The 18,215-nt window shown below is 37.2% G+C and overlaps 1 protein-coding gene across 1 annotated transcript in view; it reads right to left on the reverse strand.

Moving 5' to 3' along the window:
• Positions 1-18,215, reverse strand: part of EDNRA (endothelin receptor type A) — a 61,440-nt gene that overhangs the window by 18,998 nt on the left and 24,227 nt on the right. The window contains exon 3 of the mRNA XM_015081535.3: positions 9,198-9,325. Within this exon, the coding sequence (XP_014937021.1) occupies positions 9,198-9,325 (128 nt within the window). The remainder of the gene's footprint in view (positions 1-9,197; positions 9,326-18,215) is intronic.

Genomic DNA, 18,215 nt, shown 5'->3' on the forward strand with positions numbered 1-18,215 from the left:
CTACTGCTGGGTCATAGGGTAGGTCTATTTTTAATTTTTTGAGGAACCTCCACACTGTTTTCCAGAGTGGCTGCACCAGTTTGCATTCCCACCAACAGTGCAAGAGGGTTCCCGTTTCTCCACATCCTCTCCAGCATCTATAGTCTCCTCAGCAGGAAGAATTCTAAAGAGAAACCAGGCATGGTAGATTAAAAGATAGCAGTGAGTACTTTCATACTTCTTCGGCAGAGTCTTTCAGTTGGGCTGGCCTGTGACTGCTTGGACTGACTGAGTAGAGCTGGAAGGATGCTTTGTGGGTTTCAGGCCTGGCTTCCGAGCAGAGCAGCGACTCCACCCTGAAGCCCTGGGCCTGTCCCAGAGAATGTAAGAGGTGCTAGACTGCATGAGAGGGAGTTAGGCTCAGACTTCCATTTGTTCTTGCCAAAGGGCTAGTCATGTATCTTGGACCCAAGAGACAAGCTGAGCCACGAGATGAAATCTACCAGGAGACCCCAGTCAAAGTGACAAGTTGCATAAGAATTGCCCAAATTCCTACCCCACCATATGGTGAGGTAATAGTAAAATGGTGGTTGTTTTAAGCTGCTAAGTTTTGTTAGGTAGGTTAGGTAGGTTTTGTTAGGTAGGTTGTTATCAAAGAAAAATAATCTGGATTGCTTGGGTGGCTCAGTCGGTTAAGCGTCTGACTTCAGCTCAGGTCATGATCTCACAGTCTGTGAGTTCGAGCCGCATGTCAAGCTCTGTGCCAACAGCTCAGAGCCTGGAGCCTGCTTCAGATTCTGTGTCTCCCTCTCTCTCTCTGCCCCTCCCCTGTTGGTGCTCTGTCTCTCTCTCTCAAAAATAAAAACAAAACAAAACAAAAAAAGAAAAATAAGCTAGCAAAATTATCCAGTTACTTGATCTTATCAATAGAATTAAGATAAAAGAACAAATAACTATGTGCAATGGGGAACAGACCCCCAAATATAGAGCCAAATGCTCTATAGTCGGCATTTGGCTTTGTCTGTGTCTTGTCCCTGGGTTCCCTCTTCTGGCTCTTCTTACATGTCTTCCCTATTGTCATGCAGCAAAGGACAATCAGAACAGCAGAAGAATAAGGAGAAACCAAGTCCAAGGTCTAAATAAAACCGGTTTTCCAGAAAACCACTTTCATGTTTTGACTTAGGACAAACCTTTGGGAACATCATAGAGACCACTGAGCAATTATGTAAAATGCTGGGATGAAGAACTGACATTGGCTTTTGAGTTTGAGGCTTATGAAACAAAACTGCCTTATCACTAGGTCTCTGCAACTTTTCCAGGTATCTAATTATACATCACTCCTGGAGCCGTTGTTAAAAGAGTTTTATCTTTTTACAATCTACTTCCACAGGCAATTTTTAACTACAAGTTGGATCTGTACCCAGACCCTTTTACTGGTCTGACCCTGTCATCTTCCACTTTAAACAAGACAGTTAACTTTACAAAGAACAGCATTGAATCCCTCTTCCCTTCCCTGCCCCCTCTTTTTTCCCCCTCAAACAAACTCAAAGTAACATCTGAAATTTGTCACTTATGGCATACAAAAACACCTATTTTAATTGTTGGTAATGGCTGGTGTTATGAGTACACTACCTTAGCATTAAAAAAAATGTTCACTGATAAATCTGAAGAGGGGTCAAAGTTGTTTCTAGATTTCCTCAGTCTTTCTCTGAAATTCTGGTTTTATTTTTCTTAAGTGACTAAGGATGCAAAGTAAAAATCAATAAGAGCTAGATTTGAAGAGGAATTAGTGAAAAGGTAGAGCTGAGACAGGTCCATAGTTGATATTAACCATGAAGGCTCATCCTTTCTGGGGCAAGTTATGGGCTTCTTCTTACTCTCTTGTTTATCCTCTACAGATTGAAAGCTGATAGTGAGAAAGGTAGATTTTTTTCTTCTATCTTTCAGTTTTCTGTATTCATTGAATAATCGATTAAAGTAATAAATCGTACAGGGGCTGCTGGGTAACCTCAGTCAGTTAAGGATCTGACTCTTGATTTTTGGCTCAGGTCATGATCTCTTAGTTTGTGGGATAAAGCCCAGTGTTGGGCTCTGTGGAGCCTAGTTGGGATTCTCTCTCTCCCTCTCTCTCTCTTCCCCTCCCCTACTCGCACGCCTGCTGTCTCTCTCAAAATAAATAAACATTTTTTTTAAAAGAAATTGTACACAGGGAAACAAAAATAATATAAAAACAGGGATGGGGACAAAACAGAAGAGACTCATAAATATGGAGAACAAACTGAGGGTTGCTCGAGGCATTGTGGGCATGGGGGATGGGCTAAATGGGTAAGGGGCATTCAGGAATCTACTCCTAAAATCATTGTTTCACCATACACTAACTAATTTGGATGTAAATTAATAAAATAAAATAAAATAAAATAAAATAAAAATAAAATAAAATAAAATAAAATAAATAAATTGATTTATTTTTACTAATTATAGTTAAGATGACACCTCATTGTTGCTCTAATTCACAAAATTTGAAATTCTTCTGGAAGCTTAACTTTTGAATAACATTTGATATAGTTCTTCTTACATAACCATACATTCATATTCTTTAACCATGCTTCCACTAGAAAGTAGCTGTTGCCTTTATTAACCAATATCTCTCTTGCATACATATTTTTGGGCTAAAATTTCTGTTCATAAACATCAGTTACAAGTATCTTTCTCATCCAGTTGTTTTCATTTTATTATTCATTGTTGTGGGAAAACATTTCCTTTCTTACTGTATCTGTAAATTATAGATTATTAAATCTGTAAATCAACTTGTGAAATACGTTCTTTATTATATTGTCTTCCCAAAGAAGAAAAAAAAAGAAATTGTACAGAACTTGAATATGTTGTTCTTCTCATCATTTTTTATTTAAAATATATTTAGAAAAGAATGGGAACTCTTCCTGAGCCATAAATTTGATTCAGTTCATAAGAGGAAAGCAGGGATTCCCAAACTGTAAATTGTTTTGTAATAGATTCCAATTTCCCTCTTTTTACTTCTTGTTTTCTTTTTATTTTCTTAAAGAAGGATTTTTTTTTTATTTTTAGTAGAATATAATGCAACCAAATCGAGACTCAAAGCAAATAGTATCTTATCTTCTGGAATTAAGTGCGAATGATTCATTCTCTAGTGTGAAAGCTTTTGAAATAGAAATGTCAAAAGAGATTCCCTATATTCAGATCCCAAAACTTAGAGTCAGTACCAAATGAAATGTAAAAATAAAAAGGAAAGGACCCAGGGAACAAAGCATTTATTACCAAGGAAAATCTCCTAGGTTAAGGCAGATTTTTGTGGGAGTGGAATTTTAAATGGTTCATGATCTTGATTTGAAACTGAGCCCAAGTCTTAATGAAATAGATGCCTGATGTCATTTTTTTTTCTTTTTTTAACCAAGAACATTTTATTTGATATACAACTGATCATTTGTGATGGAACATTTATTTCATTTTTCTCCATGCCTGAGATGGGAGTGGGGAGGAAGTGGTAAAGTGAGGTGATCCCACACCTTCTCCCCCCCGTCCACCCCCTTCAGAGGTAGAGTTTCTATTGGGGAGAACGAAGCTGTCCAAAATGGTTCCCTGAGATTCCCTCAAGGAAGAAAGAGAGGGCAGAAAAATGTGAACTTGGGAAGGAAGGCAGGGTTTTGAAGATTTAGGTGATTTAGGAATCCCATAGCCTAAATACCTTCATCAAATATTTCATTCTCTCATGTCTCCAGGTTGCCATCTTCACAAGCATGAAGACTCCTAAGGGACAGCAGCCAGTCCTTATTCATCATGTCTGTCCATCACCTCATTCCTGCCTGAGCCCCTGCTGAACTAAATTATGAATTATGCTTCTCAATCTAGGATAATTTATTATACAATATGTCACTAGGGGATAAGTACCTTACAATATTTTCATCAACAAAAAACTGATGACATAGACTTACATAAAATATAAAAGGGACCACTAAACCATGCCACATAACACTATTCAGAAAAAGACTCTAAATTTTGTAACAAGGAAATAAATCACAAGGATGACAGTGAAACATTTATTTATTTCTATGGAGGTATAATTGACATAAAACATTATATTAGTTTCAGGCATGCAACATAATGATGCAATATTTGTATAAATTGTGAAATGATCACCACAATAAGTCTAATTAACATCTATCACCACACACAGTTATAGGATTGTGTGTGTGTATGATGAGGACTTTTGAGATTTTCTCCCTTAGCAAAGTCCAAATATGCATCACAGTATTAACTACAGTCATCATGCTGTACATCACATCCCCATGACTCATTTCTTTTATAACTGGAAGTTATGAAATAATTTGGACCCTCTGCACCCATTTCACCCTCACCCCTACTGCCCATTGGCAATCACCAATTTGTTCTCTGTATCTCTAAGCTCATTTTTTTCTGTTTTGCTGGTTTTGTTTTTTAGATTCCATATATAAATGAGATCATAAGTATTTGTCTTTCTCTGTCTCACTTTTTTCACTTAGCATAATGCCTTCAAAGTCCAACCATGTTGTCACAAATGGCAAGATCCATCCTTTTTTATGGCTGACTAATATTCCATTGTTTATATATACCACATCTTTATCCATTCATCCATGGATAGACACTTGAATTGTTTCCACATCTTGGCTATTGTGAATAGTGCTGCAATAAAATAGGGGTGCATGTATCTTTTCAAATTAGTGTTTTCATTTTCTTTGGATAAATACTCAGAACTGGAATAGCTAGATCATATAGTAATTCTATTTTTAGTTTTTTGAGGAATTTCAATTTTGTTTTCCAGAGTGGCTGCACCAATTTACATTCCCACCAACAGTGCAAAAGCGTTCCTTTTTCTCTGCAGTCTCACCAACACTTATTGTTTCTTGTCTTTTTGACACTAGTCATTCTGGCAGGTGTGAGGTGATAGCTCATTGTGGTTTTGATTTGCACCTCCCTGATGATTAGTTCTTTCTTCTCTTTTGGCTTCTTCTTTTATTAATGCTTATCAGGGGATTATACTTAGATATCTTAAACATTTTTATTATTTATAGGAAACAAGAATTCTCCTTGTCTTCATTTTATTTCTCATTCTTTTTTGTAATATGCTAATCTTATCTAGCTTTGGCTTTTAGTTAGATGTTTCCTCAGAGGTGTAGTTTTCTTTTACGATGCTAAATTCCTCTTTCCTAACACTCATTATCATCCTGGTTTTTAAAGCCTTTGAGACAAAGTTTAATTTTGATATAAAATGCTATTTTTCCCAAATATGATGGTGTTTTTGTAAAGGCAACAATAGGGATGGAAGAGGCTCTGGGCTGGGCATATACATGTGTTTCTCCATGTATACAAACTTCTGTGTTCATGTTTATGTGCCTATATGTGCTTGTGTTTTAGAGCTGCCTGCCCATAGAAAATTAGTCTTGATATAGAACACCAGTCATAGGAATGAGCTGCATAAATGAGAAAAAATAAAATGCATAAAATGGCATAGAATAAATAAGGAAAATGGGTAATAGGTAATAGAAGTAAATAAACTTTCAGATTTTTTTCCTACTCATAGAAGAACATTACAAAAACCTATCCCCCATCCCTAGATATAACTACTAATAATATTTATCATGTTTCCTTTAAGGAATTTTATATTCATATACCTGTACATGTCAATTATATATGACCTCCTTTTCATTGGCCTAACATGGAACAATAAGATTCCTGTATTTTGCTGTAAATAATATTGTAAAGAAAATTTTTGTGCATGAATTTTCTGTTTGGAATGTTTTCTCAGAATCAATCCTAAAAATTGTAATTACCAGGTCAGAAGGCAAAAGTGTATACAGGATTTTATCTTCCTGAAGGGCTGTTTATTTTATTTTTTTAATGTTTATTTATTTTTGAGAGAGAGAGAGAGAGACAGAGCATGAGCAGGGGAGGGGCAGAGAGAGAGAGAGAGAGAGGGAGACACAAAATCTAAAACAGGCTCCAGGCTCTAAGCTGTCAGCACAGAGCCTGACGTGGGGCTCAAACCCACGAACCATGAGATCATGACCTGAGTCCAAGTTGGACACCCAACCAACTAAGCCCCCCTTAAGGGTGATTAAGGTGCCCCCCTGAAGGGGTGTTTAAATCTCTACTCCCACCAGATATTAAGAAACATGTTCTTAATTAGAATTTCTTTGATTACATGAACATTATTCATATGCTAATTAGTCATTCAAACTTCTTCATTGGTATTTTTATATTTGTGCTCTTTTTATATGGAAGTCTTATGATTTTAATGACTATCTGTATGTCCTCTTTAATTACCAAGAATATTAACATGTTGTAGCTTTTGCTACAAGTATTTGCTGCAAATATTTTCCCCAGCTTATTGCTATATTTGTTTTTTAAATTTATGAATGTTTGATATTCATATTTTCAAACTTTATCTCCTGAAATCCTTTTAATAATTATATTCAGAATTTATGCCATCTTTTTTAAGTTCCAAAGCCCTCCTTTTCCAGTGATCAAAAAGATATTAGTCTATTTTCTTCTATATGGCTTGAGTTTTTACATGCTGAAGCATAGTGGTAAAAAGGCAGACCACTTATATTTGATTACTGCCTCCAACATTTGGTAGCCAAATGGCCTTCGTTAACCTCTTTCAACCTCAGACTCCTCACCTATAAAATGAGGATAATTACAGTACTATCACAAGGTGGTGTTGTAAGGATTAAGTAAACTAATTTCTGTATTTTTAGCAGGGCCCAGTACATACTAGTACTCAACAAGTGGTAATTATTATAAATATTATTATTGACATACAATACAAGATAAGACTTTAACATGCTTTTTCCCTCAGATGACTAAATAGCACTGTTTATTGATGATCTTTCCTTTCTCCATTACAAAAGTGATTTCGGCCTGTATTATGTTCTCATACACTGTAACACCTGTTTCTGGCTTTCCCATTTATTTCTCAGTATATTTATATGCACGTGCCACACTGCTTTAAATACTGTAGCTTTATAACATTTAACACTATTATATAGGAAGAGTATGTACGTAGGAAACATAATTGTTTTTTAAACTATCATGATTATTTTCTTATATCTTTTCCTCATGTGGATTTTAGAGTTATATTATAATTAAAAATTTAATTGAATATTGTAATAAGACTATATAGCTATATCTCTAAATATACAACTTGACAAATACAAGAAAAATCTTACATTAGTCATGTCACATATACAATTTAAATGCTTTAATTTTTAGATAGTACGACACTTTGGATACAAGAGGAAAATGATGTTAGTGGAATGCCAGGGTAGGAGCAGCAGAGTGAGAATTCATTAGTGAATAAAATCCAGATTATAAATGCTTACTCAACTTTTTAGGAGATGGCCACAAGTAACACAGTCTATTATTTAGTCAGGTGGAAGTGATACAGTGGCCACCTGCACCGTGTAAATGTTTTAATACTGCAGCCCTTAATGTCTGATATGATGCAGAAGAAAACTACATAGACCTCAGGTTTTCTTAGAAATTACTGAGAATCCTACTAATAAGGGAGAAGTGATCTCTGATCTTTGTGTTTACCATTGCTGTAGCAGCATTTTTGTCAAACACATCACTATGTTTTAAACTACTAAAAGAATTTTTGTGTTTTAATTTCAGCATTACATTTTTTTGCAAGACATTTATATTTATTTATTTATTTATTTATTTAATTTTAATATTTATTTATTTTAGAGAGACAGAGCACAAGCAGGGGAGGGTCAGAGAGAGAGAGAGAGGGAGACACAGAATCCAAAGCAGGCTCCAGGCTCTGAGCTATCAGCGCAGAGCCCCACATGGGGCTCGAACCCACGAACTGCGAGATCATGACCTGAGCAGAAGTTGGACGCTTAACCGACTGAGCCACCCAGGCACCCCGCAATACATTTATTTTTAATAACAGTACTAAACATTTTGGTTTGTGTTTCACAGTTATTACAGGCTTAAATTTATAATAAGAATACCATTATAATTTTCAACTCCTAATGGAACGAGTATTTTTTATGTTTTATCAATAACAATTTGGTCCCCGAAATTAATTGCAAATGACAAATAACAGGATATCTGTAAAAACTTAAATGTTCTTTAAGAAAGTGAGTCTTTTATGTCTATAATGATGGGACTCAGGTGCTCTGATAGAATTATTACTAGAGTGTGAGACAGAAAAAATAGAAACCTCTTCTAAATTAAATAGGTCATTAAAGAACATTTGCATAGGATAATATTCAATATAAAAGGACTCCATAGAATGTATTATAAAGTTCCTAACATCACTTTTTATAGATCCTGCTATGAAAATTAGACGGTAAAGAAAATCCCATCTAGAAGTACTCCTTTAGAGAAGTCTTAACATCCATGTTTGAGGAGAATTCCAGAAAGATATACTTGATGGGTTTTTCAGAATCTGATCAAGGGGTGCTTCTGTTGTTGCCCTTTTTAAAAAAATTATGAAACATTCCAGGGGCACCTGGGTGGCTCATTCGGTTAGGTGTCCGACTTCGACTCATGTCATGATCTCACGTGGGTTCGAGCCCCACATGAGGCTCTGTGCTGACAGCTCAGAGCCTGGAGCCTGCTTCAGATTCTGTGTCCCCTCTCTCTCTGCCCCACCCCTGCTTGTGCTCTGTCTCTCTCTGTCTTTCAAAAATGAATAAACATTAAAAAATAACATTAAAAAATTATGAACCATTTCAGGCATTCAAAGAAACACAGAAGAAGAATAAAACAATATTATGTACTCACCACTCAGCTCAAGTAATCAAGCATTATGAATATAATCGAATGGTATCTTCTTTTTTCTAATGAGAACTCTACCATTGAAAATATAGGATTTGCATGTCCAAAAATCTCCTTTTCCAAAGTTCCTTCCATCTAATATGTTCATTTTTCCTTTGTTGCCATAGGGTACCAAATAGCTATAACTGGCAAAATGCTCTAAATACAAATCCCCTGCACTAAAGATGGCTAATAACCAGCAAATGTGTAAAGCAATTCTCAACAGTAGGGCAAGATTGTTGATATTTTAATTCACTTTAATTATTGATATTTTAATTAACAACTGTCCTGGCCACCAACTCTCAAGGCTTTTTGTCTTCTTTTTGAGAAAATGTTTTTCTAAATGTAACAAGAGTAGAGGGCAAGAACCACATTACCTGTCAACACTGAGAGCGCAGAGATTGAGGACGGTGATCCCCACCGAGGACTTCTGCAAAAAGGGGAACAGCTTGCAAAGAAATACGCCAAAGTCATTGTGATCAAAAGGCCAGCGCCCAGCCAGCAGCTGAAAAAAGGAGACACCACGGTAAGAAATGACAGAGCTGGCATGGAATACATGGACACTTACATATCTAATGATCTTCCAAACTTCTAAATTTCATTATTCATTATGCTTTCCAGTTAGCATGGCAGCGATAGAGTATTATTATAATTAAAAAAAATATTTTAAAGCCGTAGCATTTTTTTAATCTGGGAAAATGTGGAGAATGATAAATACAATAATAGAAGAGATGAACCTTTGATCTTATGTGAAGTAGTCATACTGCCTACTTTTCAAAGAGTAGCAAAAGGTTAGGGTTTGGGTGACAGCTTGAATGAGAAGCAGGCAGTCATTTCTTACCTATTTTTATTAAACCGTGAGTAAAGCTTGTTTTCAAGTAGCAGCGCTGGAAGATTATGTTATCTCCAGACAGGCAGCAAAGGCTCTGAATGCGAGGTTATGGAGAATCCTGGGAGAAGGAAGTGGTTTAGGATGCACTGACTTGTTAGCTGGTTAACACCCTAAAGTCATTTTGAATTTAGCTTACAGGGCTGATTCTGTTTCACTAAGTGTGTCACAAGTGGCCTTTCTTTATTTAGGCTTAAACGTCCCTTTATCATATGGAGAAAGGTGGTTACTGTGATCTGTTTGTGGCATTTGCAGGCAAATCTATTCTATGTTGACAATTTAAAACCTTTGTTGGAAGGAAAGGATGGATACCCTCTAGTGGCTGCGGTAAGTAGCAATAATATAAAGTCCCCTGTGAGTTGCTGATATTTATCTAATTAGGCATTATACCCAAAGCATGGGCTTGAATAATAGCTCAGCTACCTAAAAGGGAAGTCCCTGCTGAAAACTTGATGTCTTTTCAAGAGTAAAAATGGTATTGATTTCCCTTCTAATTTTTGCTTAGTAACTCAGAATTGAAACCTACTCCACTCATTAGGAAACACTATCCTACTAACTTGATAAATGGGGCTTTTTTCTCTTTTTTTTTGCAAAGTACCTATTGCCTTAGTAACTCTGAGTTGAGCTTTGAATTTCTGTTCTGTCATTTCTAAAAGACTATGTAAGGCTTAATTTCATGGTCAATGTGGCCATTAACATGATACTCATTTTGAATTTAGTAATATAGGGCACTCTAAAATCTTCTTCTTCTTCTTCTTCTTCTTCTTCTTCTTCAAGAGCACATGCACGCAAGCATGAGTGCGGGGGAGGGGCAGGGGGAGAGAGAGAATCGCAAGCAGGCTCCACACTCAGCACAGAGCCAGACACAGAGCTTGATCTCCCGACCCTGGGATCATGACCTGAGTTGAAAGTGACAGTAGGACACTCAACAGACTGAGCCACCGAGGCACCCCTAAAATCCTATTTTTATGGCTAAGACCTTGTATGACTTATTCCAGAAATTCTCTCTTAAACACTTAAAACACATTTCCTTTTCTTTTGAATAGTTTGCTGAAAGGACCTTGTCCTTAATCCAACTTTGTCTCTCATCTCTTTTTCCTTGCATTCTGATCAGTCTTGGTGGGTGTCTTCTTAGAATTTCCACATAAACTTTTTGTCCAAGAACAATTGATGGGCTCTTCACAGAAACATTGCCCTAAACTCTGACAGTTTTCATGAAGCTAACAAATATTATACCATTGCTGACTGCTGGTTGTTAATGCTGATGCAAGACACAAAACACTATTTCTGAGATGACTCTTCCCCTATAAAGAAAAGAAAACCTGAAAACTACTTTTTATAGAGAGTTTAGTATTTTGTCCTACAAGTGTAATTCTCCACTGAAGTATTACAGAGATGTAAATGAAATGTGTAGGGATTGTTATAGGATATGCTTTGGAGTAATTTAGCTGTTACAGTTGGTTCATTTCAGAAACAGAGGATCCTGAAATCCACATAGATGGATTTCCCAATTCACACATCCAATAATCAGAGAAAAGGATGTTTCTTGCTTAACAAGGGAGACTCTGAGGTCCTGTGAGGGAATAAATGACAAGTGCTAAGAAAAATGATACAGAAAAAAACACAACTGAGCATGTATTCTTTCTGGCCCTTGAGTTTTTTCCTTTTTCATTCTTGCCAGATGGGGGTAGATACAGAGGAAGGACTGAAGGGAAAGATACTATAGAATTGGTGGGCACCAAAGAGATCATAGAATTGTCTTTCTTTGACATAAGGAGATGCTTTGTTATGTATGTTGTTATCTTTTCTTTTCTCCTGGAGTGGACCTTGATTCTTCTTGGGAATTAAAGACAAAGGGAAATGAAAGAAATCATTGGAGGAAATTTCCGGACAATCACAAGGAGACTTCTAAAACCTATATCCACTTCATTCTGAAAGAATGTATGGAAAGTAACTGTCCTAATGTAACCAGGGGAAATTAGGCCACTGCCTGCGGCAACTTCTTCCTTTTCTGATTAAAGGTGGCTTCCTCAAAGAGGCCCCCATTAACTACCCGGTCTCAAACAGGTTCTGCTTATTAATCTTTCTTCATGGAACTAGTGTGGGGGTAATTTTACATTCCAAGTCTCAGCTCACTCTGTTTTAGCAATAAAGCATATACAAAAAAAGAAAAAAAAAAAGAGGGAATCAAAGAGGCATAGAGTGTAGCTCACCTATTTTTCTCTTATTTAGAAGAGATATTTTGGAACTTCTGAAAGACTGCTGGGAATGCATCCTTTCTGTTATTTACTAGCATTTAAAATTAAAAACACAAGATTTAAAATGGTAAAAAGCTGTATAAAAACATGTAATGAAAAGCAAGTCTCCCTTAACATCAAGGCCTCTAAAATCCCTGCCCAAAGGCATCCATTGTTAATTGTTAAGTGTGTTTTCTTCCAGAAAACTTCCTATGCCCTTAAAAAAAAAGTGGGAACATATGGAAATAATACCTTTTAACAGTCTTTTATGATCTTTTTTGCCTACTTTTTTGGTAAGCAGTTCTATTGTCTAATTAAAAGGTTTGGACTTTTAAAAGCATATCCATGAAAGAATTTAGACTAGGATAGGAAAAGATAGGCAACTGTATAAGATAAATCTTATAGAGCAAAAGAACTCGTTGATTTCATTAATGTCAACAAGCTACTATCACTTCATTGAAAGAAAAACCAAACTAGTCTGACAAACAGACAAGTTAGATTGGTTCAAGGGTTAACTGGGCACCTTGGGGCAGTCATAGCTTATTTTTGCCATATAAGGGCCTATGCTATTATGTAACCCTCATATTTATAACTTCCAAGGACATCACGCAGGTCCTAGCACATAGTAGGTGTTGAATGAATTAATAATCCCAACTCATTAACTGAAGCCAATATTTTCATATTTTTAAATTACTACCACTTTTGCCCTGAAAATACATCCATCTTGTAATTTACTTTCTACTTAAAAGTTGTTTATCAGCATCCCAGTTTAGTATTTCCATTCCTCACGTTGAAAGAAACCACACACCTGTGAATGAGTCGTTTGAGGAAGTGGGAGAATACTGTTCTATTTAAGACTTCAGGTTAAATAGGAGCTTCCAGAAACTCTGTGCTTGGAGACCTCTCAGTCTGGGCTGTGATGAGACTATCCAGCCTAATAAGAGCCACAGAGCAGACACTTGAACATGATGTGCGTCCCATGGTCTAATCTCATTCTCAAGAGGATACAGAGGAACACCACAGAACAATTGCTGAAGGAGCAGAGGGCAATCTGCTGGGTATGGATTTTACTGAAGGATCCTTTCCTTGATTCTAGCCTGGGGGATTTTCTACAGTTGAAATATATGTTGTTAAAGTCCCTGATCATCACCTGAAAACTCAAATACCTCTAAAATGGCAGAAATGAATGTATACATTGAATATGAATATATATGTATGTATGTGTGTGGTTGATTTGGATTATGTCAAAGTCAATATAAAATTGACAGGCTGCATTTTTAGCCTATCAAAACCAGATTTACCTAAGGACTTGTACCACAAGGTATGCTCATAAGCACCCTGTTTGTAGAACGACTAGATCCAAAAGCAGGATCTCTGTCCACCACTATATTTAGTACAAAGCAATGTCTACTGTGTTGGGATGTTTTAGTTATGTGCAATGTACCTGTTTATATCAGTTTTCTGGAACATAACAAACGGAAAGTAAGCAAAAATGTAAGAAGCCCATTGGTTGATGTGAAATTTATGCCCTAGAGCTCATGTACTTTACTTACAGGCAAACTGCTGGACTCTTCACTGCAGGTTGATTTATTCTTTCTTTATACTCAATGCTATAAAGTTTAGCTTTTATTGTTCCTTAGTCCACTGCACATCCAGAGCTCCTCACTACTGGGAACTCTCCAGAGTAATAGTTCTCAGTCTTGCCTGTACATTAGAATGATTTAGGGAGCTTTTAAGAATCCCAGTACCTGGGCCATGCCCCTAGACTAGTACTTCTCATCTTGAGGCAATTTGGCCCCCAGAGGACATTTGGCAATTTCTGGAGACATTTTTGGTAATTACAATTGTGTTGGAGGACAGAGGCTACTAACATCTAGCTGGTAGAGAATAGGCCTCCCCAGTGAATCATTATCCAGCACGCAATGCCTATAGTGCTGAGGTTGAAAACCATATTATAGACCAATAAGCCAGAATCATTGGGGTTGGGACACAAGCCTCAGTAGTTTTTAAAGCTCCCAGGTGATTCCAATGTACAGCCAAGTTTGAGAATCATTGCTTAGTGTAGTGGTTCTCAAGCTTTCAAAGCATCAGAATTACCTGGAGGGCTTGTTAAACCAGATTGCTGGGCTCTATTCCCAGAGCTTTTTGATTCAGTAGGTCTGAGATGAGGCCTGAGAATTTACATTTCTTTTTTTTATTATTTTATTTCTTTTATTTTTTTATTGAAGTACAGTTGATACCTAGCATTTGCATTGCTCATGAGTTCCTAGGTGATGCTGATAGTGCTGTTCCATCAACCAAACTTGGGGAACCACTGCTCTAGAAGCACAGTGATCAGCAAAAACTGACAGCTGACAGCCAGATAGGGGAGAAGCAGAAATAGTTTATAACATAAATGTATGAAATTAAAAAATCACAGTAGTTTAGGGACAGCATCCCACTGCCCCTTCACCCCAGTAGTCCCTAAAGCCTTCAGTACGTAAAAGTACAGTTCGGTACCAGGTGGCTTGACTGTTACGCAAGACCCTCATGTTGTAGCCTAATGTTTCAGACCTCATCAGCTTGGCGCTACCGAAAAAGGCTGTTTTTCCCCTAAATTCAACTTAGGTTGTGAACTCAGAGGACTCAGGTTCAAGTCCGAGATCTACCTGTTCCTGTGTGACCTTGGGTAAACCCCTGTAAGTCTCATTTCTGTATTTGTTAAATGGGGTGGTTCGCATTCCTCCAACAATGATATGATGACCATCTCAGAGGCTCAATAAGAACAATACATGTGAAAGAATTCTGCAAACTGAATCTGCACTACATAAACATTAGTTACTTTGGACTGCTATAATTGGTAATCATACATGGAAATGTCCCATTTATGCACAACTTAATGAAAACAAGGATAACAGAAATGAATTTACCCCTCTTTATCTATTCCTGATGTTATCTCTGCCATTTAATGCTATTATTTGGACATTACTTTTGTTATTGTCATGGCTTCTTAATAATGGGATAAATAAAACCGGTGGCACATTGTTCTGTGTGCTAATTTTCCTTCCAGCCCATCCGGTGCGGCTGAGGGATACTTTTCCTCCCTTCACACCACTCCACCCATTCTAGACAGGAGCGAGAGATTTATGAACACAGTCTATAGTAGTTGAAAATATCAAATTAAATATTCTCCTCTCCTCAACATGAATTATTGTAGTGTCACTTGGAATTGAACACGATGGACCAGGTACCAGTGTTGAAAACGTGAGGTCCTACGGTTTTCTTTCTTGCTGGGGGAGGGGCTGGGATGTAGAAGTTGAATAGTTGAATCTGTAGTAAACAAGAATATCTTCCAATAGCACAGACTGAGTTAATTATAATGCCTGTAATGCCCAGGAAAGGCCTTTAATGAAAACATGCTCTCTGTTGCAAATCTCAAATCAGATGCAATAAAATAAATCACTGCATGACTGAGCATGGAGTTTTCTTTTCCTTTATGTTTTAATTGCTTCAGGGTTGAGGCAGAGTTTTCATATAGATAAATGAAGTAAAATCCATGGCCTCTGCTCTATCCATACACATATTCCTTTGACAGGCTCCTCTTCCCTCCTGACCAGCCCCAAACTTGAAGTGTATGACAAATGCAGAGCATAGCAGCAACTCCATAAATGTTCTCAATTCTGGTGCTGGGTGCCCTCAGTGACCAAGGGGGATGGAGAAGCACTTCTAATTAAAGCAAGTGGCCTGGCAGAGCAGTTAAGAGCATGGGCCCTGAAGCTCTCCTTGGACTTAAGGCTCTGCTATGTTCCTGTGTGACGTTGACATGTTGATTAACTTCACTGCTTCTCAGTTCCTTCCTCTAGAAAATGAAGACAGTGATGGCAGCTACGTCAGGGGATTTCTGTGGGCAACAGAAGAGACGATCCATACAGAGGGATTAGCAGAAGTAAGTATCTGGAAATGTGAGATATTTGCACAGCCTATCATTATCAGTCTCTACGTTTTGTCCTGTTTTTCCACGAGAATGTGAAGGATCACCCAGGTTACCAGCTGCAGAGTGCTGGAAGATGACACAAGCTCAAAAGACCTCATTCTCAAGGAAATTATTACCTGGAAGATGAACAGACATAATAGTTCCTAAAGGAGCTGTAAGCAACGTTCTGTGGGAGCTCAACAGAAGGAGACAGTGGTATGGCACCATGGCAGAGAAAACAGGCTCTGGAACCCGAGCCTGGCATAATTTAGACAAGTTAACTGTGGCCTCAGAAAAAACTGGACATGAAAAGAGAATCTATGCCATATGGTGCATGTGAGTATGAAATGAACTAATCCACACAAAGCACTTAGAACAGGGCCTGGCCTGTCACAGATCATAAATGTTAGTTCCCATGAGAGACTGTTCCCACTATTCTGCACTTCCATGGGAAACATGGGATTGTTGCTACTCCTCGCTGTCTGTATCTTACACTGTTGAATATTCAGTGTTTCCATTTTTGCTGAAGTCATAACTTTTTTAGAATCTGAGATACATAGCTGTTAACAACAACCAGGTGGGGGAGGGTGGGGGCGGGGAAGAGAAAAAATACTTTTTGAAACCAGAGTTCCAAAGTCACGAAGGTTTTTCCTTAGAAGAAAGATGGTTCCCCCAAGACATGGGCTTCCTATCCTCAACAGCCTCAGTTACCTGGAAGTTGGAATGAAAAGAAATGTCTCTTTTGAATAACTCTGTTTGCTGTAAGGATACCAGTCTAGAAGCAGGGGCCTTGAGACTTCTACTCATTTCTCATGGGTAAAGCCAAAGGATAATTATGGAGAATGATGGAGAAGAATTAAAATTCTTTAAAGGAGGAACATGAGAAGGACTCAATATCAAAATTACACACGTTAGTGCCAAATATATGTGCCAATACTTTAAGATTTAATTCATAACAGAGAGAAGATTTATGTTGGAAAAAATGATCCCTAGCTTTTCCTGACTGGAGAAAAGATTTCACACATGTGTTATGAGTGGAGACTTACATTTTCTTGTAACAAAGTGCAAGCATAGTTAATTATAGCCCATAAGTGCTCTGACCTGGACACAAAACAAGGCACAAAACCTAATGAAAATGTTTTATTATTTCTTTTAATCAGCAGTCTCTATGCAAGTACATGCCGGTACTTGTTTAAAAGAAAGCTGCAGGCAAAACCAAAGCAGAACAAAGCAAAACAAAACAAACTGATAGAGATCTCCACATACAGATTTAGGGAGTAGCTACAAAAGACTTATCAAGAATTGGTGATAAGTAGGAAAAAGGGAAAACCAATAGCATATTTGAAGGCATGCAGCTTATTTAATGATTTCATGTCATTCATGAGTTCTTCAAAATCTTAAGAACTGGAGTTAGTTCTTCATTGTCAAGTATGACATGTGGTCATAAGAAATTATCCTATGTGTAGACAGAAACAATGGCCCACCTAATGTACGGTATGCAGCATGAAGAAATGGTACTCTTGTGTCTTTGGGAGGAAAAAAGTTGATGCTGAAGCTGACATGTTACAGTACAGGAGGTTCAGGTGATTTTAAATATTTAATAACAGAAATTCATTAGACAATAAAACTTCAAGATTTCCAGTAGCTGACACATAAAGTGAAAGAGGAAGACATACCTAAGATGTCCGAATTACCAGTCATGTAATAATACTTCACATACAAATGACATGCATTTTAACAATTTGCCATTAAAGTTTTAGAAGCTTGGCTGTCTTCTGGGAAGTGCTATGTGTGGTATAGAGAGTATTAACACCGTAAAAATCATATTTAATGGGAAGAGAGAAGAATGGAACATCCTAAAGGGGAAGTTGGAAATCCTGACTTCCAGCTTCAGCCCTGTCAGAAATCTTTGGGCTTGCTTCCCTCCTCTGCTGAATAATCTAGTTCTGGTGCAACATTTCTTATCTCTAAATTCTCTGCCTGCTCAGAAATTGTGTGATTTTTTTTTTTCACATCAAAACTCCATCTATAACTGGTTTCTCCAAAACTATTATCAACTCAATTTATCCCTAATCTTAGCTTAATCTTTCCCTTCATTTTACATAATTTTTTTTTCCAAATTCTCTTTTATTTTTCCAATCAGTGACTGTTTCAGTCCTTTTGCCTTTTTTTTTTCCTACCCAGAAGTTTTAAGGATGTCAAAACCTGTGGAATCCCATAGATTGAAGCATTGAGACTATTTACCTTGAATGAATCAACAATACTTTATTACTCTCTAGGGAAAAGCTAAAATATACAGTACACTTGTCAGTGAGCT

The sequence above is a fragment of the Acinonyx jubatus genome, chromosome B1 (assembly GCF_027475565.1).
Source record: "Acinonyx jubatus isolate Ajub_Pintada_27869175 chromosome B1, VMU_Ajub_asm_v1.0, whole genome shotgun sequence".
Classification (NCBI taxonomy): Eukaryota; Metazoa; Chordata; class Mammalia; order Carnivora; family Felidae; genus Acinonyx; species Acinonyx jubatus.